At 46.6% G+C, this 5887-nt stretch overlaps 1 protein-coding gene across 1 annotated transcript; it reads right to left on the reverse strand.

Moving 5' to 3' along the window:
• Positions 1-396: 396 nt before the first annotated feature.
• CCK (cholecystokinin) lies at positions 397-4932 on the reverse strand. Its single transcript, XM_068981622.1, has 2 exons — positions 4719-4932; positions 397-530 (listed from the first exon to the last, which is right to left on the reverse strand). Exons 1-2 carry the CDS (start codon positions 4930-4932, stop codon positions 397-399), a joined length of 348 nt encoding a protein of 115 aa, XP_068837723.1.
• Between the last annotated feature and the right edge of the window lie 955 nt (positions 4933-5887).

Consider the following 5887-nt stretch of genomic DNA (forward strand, 5'->3'; position numbering starts at 1 on the left):
CAGGTCCCTTTTCTCTGATCATCGACTGCAGGGATTCATCCTTCGGTCCCATACATCAGGAATCCCTCCTTGAACTTTCTGAAGACTAAAGGACCTTTTGCCATTTGTAGACACAGAGAACGAGGAACCGAAGAAAATCACTTTAATAGCATTGTAACACATTAGGACTGGGGATCACAGATAAGGAAAATATTTTGTCGTCCTTTTGTACATTTCTGCCAAGGTGTGAGGTTGTGTTGGACAATGATACAGACATATTTTTCACATTGAAAACTTAATAAATAGATACTTTAAATGTCAGACATCAGAGGCGAGTTATGAGTGTGATTGTTTTCTTATTCTGCCTCCTTTGAGTCAGGAGGTTGCTTCCTATCACACTGCTGAAGGCCAGGTCTTCTAGGAGGTGTATTCAAACTCCTCAGTGCTGCGCCGGCCAAAATCCATCCAGCCCATGTAGTCCCGGTCACTTATCCTGTGGCTGGGGTCCAGGCTCTGCAGGTTCTTGATCACAGACATTCGGCCAGAAGGAGCTAGGGGCAGAGAGGAAGGAAACAGGATAATTATATCTAAGAGCATCACTAGTTCCTATTGTAAAGCAAATAATAGAAAAGACCAGGCAATATGTAACATACACCCTCTTAAAGGTATAAAAGAGGTATCAAAAGAGTGAGATTGCTGGGCCAAAACGTAAAAGAAAAGAAAGACCCATGTCTGTGTAACTGGAGAGAGGGTAGTATTTTCTAGTCTTGGGTGTAGTTTGCAATCTGTAAGAATTTAGGTGAATTAATTTATTCTTGCCTTTCATAGCTGAGACCTGCCTAAGTTTTCCTACTGCTCAGGGTGTTTTCCCTTATATAGCAGGATTTCCTCAGTAGTACCCATCTCTAAAGTTTACCCCTTAAGGGCCTTTCCTGGTGGTCAAGTGGTTCAGGCTCCATGCCCTCAAGGTAGGGGGCATGGTTCATTCTCTGGTTGGGGAACTAAGATCCTACATGGCAAAAAAATAAAATTTACCCTTTAATATCCCTGAGCCTACCTGACTCTTGTCAAGGTAATGTGGTGACAATATTTTGATGTTAGAATGGCTTTTCTAAAATGGAATCCAATCTCACTGCTAGATAAATGCTGTTTTAAAATTATTAATTTGAAAGCTACCTTCTTTTTCTAAAAAAAAAAAAAAAGGAAAAATGATATTGAGAAAAAGGCACACTGGCAGATTAAAATCTTAGCATCTCAGTAACACTTAAAGAGGAGAAGGCAATGGCACCCCATTCCAGTACTCTTGCCTGGAAAATCCCATGGATGGAGGAGCCTGGTAGGCTGCAGTCCATGGGGTCGCTAAGATTTGGGCACGACTGAGTGACTTCACTTTCGCTTTTCAATTTCATGCATTGGAGAAGGAAATGGCAACCCACTCCAGTGTTCTCGCCTGGAGAATCCCAGAGACAGAGGAGCCTAGTGGGCTGCCATCTATGGAGTTGCACAGAGTCGGACACGACTGAAGCAACAGCAGCAACAGCACTCAAAGAAGGGTGGGCAGAACAGAGGTAGTTTAGTTCAGCCATTTTGACCAACATGCAATCATTGAACCTGAAATGGGCCTATGGGGATAAGAGTTGAGTCCTTTGGAACAGGATGAGTCTGGGTATGATTCATGTTGAGTGGGCAGTGCCATGATGAGGGCATGTGACTGTTCTGGCCCACAGATCATAGACCCTGGCATCCTGGGGATAAAATCAGTATCATACCTTCTGTTGTACAAACCAAGGGGCAAGAACAGTCCCTCAGGGATCTCACTGGGCAAAGCCCAAGTGGCTTCAAGAGCAGAGGCTCACTCGATGGCTCCTATTATATTGGGGGCCACTGTGTCCCCACTGCTTGCAATGCTGGCATTGAGCCCTTCTGTACAAGGCTGACCTTGCTAACTGCTGCCCAAGCTGCATCAAGTCGAACCACAGCTTATTTACTGATGACACTGCAGAAGCAGGTATCCTGATAATCAAATAAAGCTAGCTAAGTTAAAAATCAGAAACAATTCTATGGAGCAATGTCCCCACCCTTTCTTCCTATCCCCTCTCTTTCCCCTCCCCATTACTTCTCAGCCTTGGGACTAAGCATCACCCCAGCACATTCCAGCTCTTTTGCAGGGGTTGCCAGTCTATGCAGAGGAAATCAGCCTTTGCTGTTTATTTGTTCAACACCTTTCAGATGAACTATTAGTCCCTGCATTCAGCAAAACTCTCAGACCCAGTTATCTGTACACAGTCACACCAAAATATGCCTCATCCTCCTGCTTGTTGCTGCTGAATGCCCCCTCCAAGGGATGAGCACCACTGGAAATGCCACCTAATGGAAGCAACATAGCAGCTTCAGTGTGAGCAGCAGCCTCCGTGGTTGTGGTCGGGGGCATCGTGTACAGTATGGAAGCTGTGCCTGTATCACCCAGAATTTCCCCATTCCACACATGGTTCTGTGTATTTACCAGAGTCCTCACTCACTTCCCCACTGTGTACACAGAGCAGGCACTTACAACCAACTCACACAACTGAAGGGCCTGGCTCCTTGAAACATTAAAACTTGTAATGAGCAGTACAGCTGGGAAGCTGAATGGCTTCCAGACCCTTTGGGGAGGGCAGGACTTGAGTAAATTCCCAGCCCTTATGCTGCCGAGATGTGCTACCCATCTGGGGACTCAGTCTTCCAGAATCCCAGCTTCCACACTGACACAATGAGGATAACAGACCCTACTGCACAGGGTTGTTGTGAGGACAAAGAGAGACAACACAGATGGAGCACCGGACTGCTCTGGGCTTGGGGCAGGTGTACACTAATAGAATTCCTTCTCTTCAGATCACTGACATCTCCATAGACAGTTCTTAATGATAAACTCTTGAGCTCTCCCCAAAGGGTGCATTATCTTGTTTAGAATCTTTAAGCATGGCATATACTACAGTTGATTAAATATTCACTGTGATCTCAAAATGTATAAAACAAAGAAACTGTATAGATGGAGATACTTATTTCTAGTTCATATTTATCAAATAGAAGAGAATTTTTTTTTTTTTCCATCTAGCACTGATCCTTGGTGTTGGCAGCTAAAGTTTCAAGTGATGATTCTTCCCATATGGGTTTGTTTGTCACTGCAGGCTGAAGGCAAAGGGCTGAGAAAAGACAGCAGGAAGGCCCTTCCAGCTAAGAGTTGTGGTATGAAGTCACTGTGAAGTGTCAGCTCTGGGGAAATCATTTGGTAACTGGCTTCTTTCCCAGAACAGTTTCTGGAGGATCTTTCCTGAAGGTAGGAAGGGGCTTCCAGATTATGGTCAATGAAAAACCTAGGATATTCAACCCATATCCAAGGACAGATTTTAAACTACTTTCAGACAGACAGTCAGCAGGAACCTCCAAATTTTCAGACATTCTCTGTCATCTGTCTAATATTTCCACATCTTTCAATATAATTAGGAGGAAAGCAAAATAGAAGATGGTAGTTGGGACAATCCCCCAATAAGAGGATGAAATGTAATGCATCGTCTTCTATTTTTTTCCCTTCTGAATTGTCCTGGTCAAAAAGGTCCCTTCTCACTTTCCTATGGAATTGTAGGAGACTCTGGAGAGCCAAACCCTCTATTTTCTCCCCATTTCATCAAGCCACAAGTTAAAGTTCAAATCCAGGCCCCAGAACCCCAGCAATTAATGTTAAGAGAGCCTTGTGGGAAAGGAGCCCACCTCCCACCTCTCCCAGCAGTATTTGCTGGTTTATCATCCAGCCATATTGGTCCAATTTAAAACACAGCTTCACCATTAGTGTCACTTTAGATAAAGTTGATAGGAAAAAAAAAAATCTGTCCCAGTTCAAATCATGATTTCCAAGGACCCCAGAGATGAATCAGCCTCCCTCTGAGTCTCATGAAGAGCTAGAAGGAGCCAAGGGGAACCCCACCTCATGCCCTCTTTACAGATGAGACAGTCAGGCCCAGGAAAGGGACAGGGCTGTCCGTATGCCACTCAGCTACTGAGTTGCTGAATTACTTTATTCCTAGAGAAAGATTTTGATGCTGAGGAAAGTGTGACTTGTTTAGCTCCTGCTGCATTTGGGTCTGTGTCTCCAACAGCAAAGTAAAAATAAACACATCTCTTGCTGGGTCATCATCTTAAACCGCTGCTCAAAGAGGACTCAAAACTGCTCCTGATTCTTTCTTCCTGCTACATACTTCCATGAAAATTAACACATAGTCACTTCTTAGACTGTTGCTGTCAGCTCTCAAGTATTCTTGTAACTGACCATTAGCCTGCTAGAGGGTTTCCAAATGCAGTAGCTGGGCAGCTCCTGGGTCCTTTATATTTACAGCAGAGGGTGTTTAGTGGATCTGCAAACTCTTTCTGAGTTAGTAATTCGCTCAGTAATCATCTTTTAATATCTTTACAATATGTTGAACCTAAACAGCAACACAGTGCCAAAAATTAGTTTAAAGAAAGCTTTCTCTTAATAAGTTGAGTCCTGCCCCCTCCCCTCTCAGTTTGCTACAAAGGAGGTACAGAAAACTGCACTGTCTGGGGCAAGCAGAATCAGAGAAAAGAAAGTGAAAACCCTTTCACCTTATCGTGTTGCCCAGGTAACCCTTCACTCCCCAGGAGTCACCCACCTTCACCAGCCCGATGGCAGAGAAGAGGGTCAGGCCTGGAGGCAGAAGGGAGGGACAGAGAGGCGGCCTGCGTACCTTTCCGAGCCTGCTGGATGTACCTGGCCAGCAGCGCGCCCAGGTGTGCTCTGGACTCGTCGTCCACCCTCGGCACCGCCCTCAGCTGCCTCCGGGGCGCCTCCTCCTCCTGCTGCGCCCGAGGGCCCGTGGGGTCCGCGTGAGGCATCGGCTGCGCCAGGGCGCCCGCCGCCAGGACCGCCATCAGCAAGCACAGGCACACGCCGCGGTTCATGGCTGCGGGGAGCAGAGGGAAGGGGACGTGAACGAAAAGGTGGGGCATCCGTGGGCTCTTGAGGAGGGTCGGACACCCAAGGTACAGAGAAGGGGGCTCAGCCCAAAGGCGCGGGGCTCCGGATCCGCCAGGCAGGTGCCAGCACTAGGGAGCCGGTGACCCCAGCATGCGCGTCCGGGCGCACCGCGTTCCTCTTTGGGGTGAACTGCAGTCGGGGGCCCGGGAGTGGTGTGGGGGACGGAGAGAGACCCTGTCCTCTGTCCTGTTTAGCAGACGGAATGTCTTTGGTTTTCCTTTAGTTTGAGGAAGTGTTACAGCGTCGTCTCTCTTCTCCTAACTGGAAAAACAAGAGATTAAAGACAGGTGAAAATTATCCGAAAGGGACGACTCTGTAGGAAAAATAAGAGCCTTGGTTTTAGAAAAGAGGCACCTTACCAGAGAGCTAAGACGCTTCAAACAGGGAAATAAATGGCGAAAAACTGAGAAGCACGGCTTAAAATACGAGACCAACACGTAAAAGCCGTATTTTTCAAGTTTCCTCTAGGTGCAAATGGGAATTGGCAAGGAACAACTGTGTAAAACACAGGCAGGCTTTTTAAAAAATCAGAAATCTGCGCTCAGTCCTCCGGCGTCCGCCAAGCACCGCTGCGTTTTAGATCCGCGCAGATAAAACACTGGGATAGTTCTATCCCCCAAACCTTGAGTTTTCCCGCAGTATTCAGAAAATGAATTTAAATTTAAAACCTCTCGGTAGTGTATTTGAAAAGATTGCAAAGTACACTGGACCGCTGTGTAACATCTAGCGAATCGCAATTTGCCGGCTAACCCGAGCAAATAGATGCTCCAGCGTTGCCTGCGCTGGAGAACAAAGCAAGCGAGTAGAAGTCTGTAAACCAGCCCTATCCACCCAGCCCGCAATGTCCTTTGTGACTTGGAGAAATGTCTTTCGAGCTGT

This window comes from Capricornis sumatraensis, chromosome 10, assembly GCF_032405125.1.
Source record: "Capricornis sumatraensis isolate serow.1 chromosome 10, serow.2, whole genome shotgun sequence".
Classification (NCBI taxonomy): domain Eukaryota; kingdom Metazoa; phylum Chordata; class Mammalia; order Artiodactyla; family Bovidae; genus Capricornis; species Capricornis sumatraensis.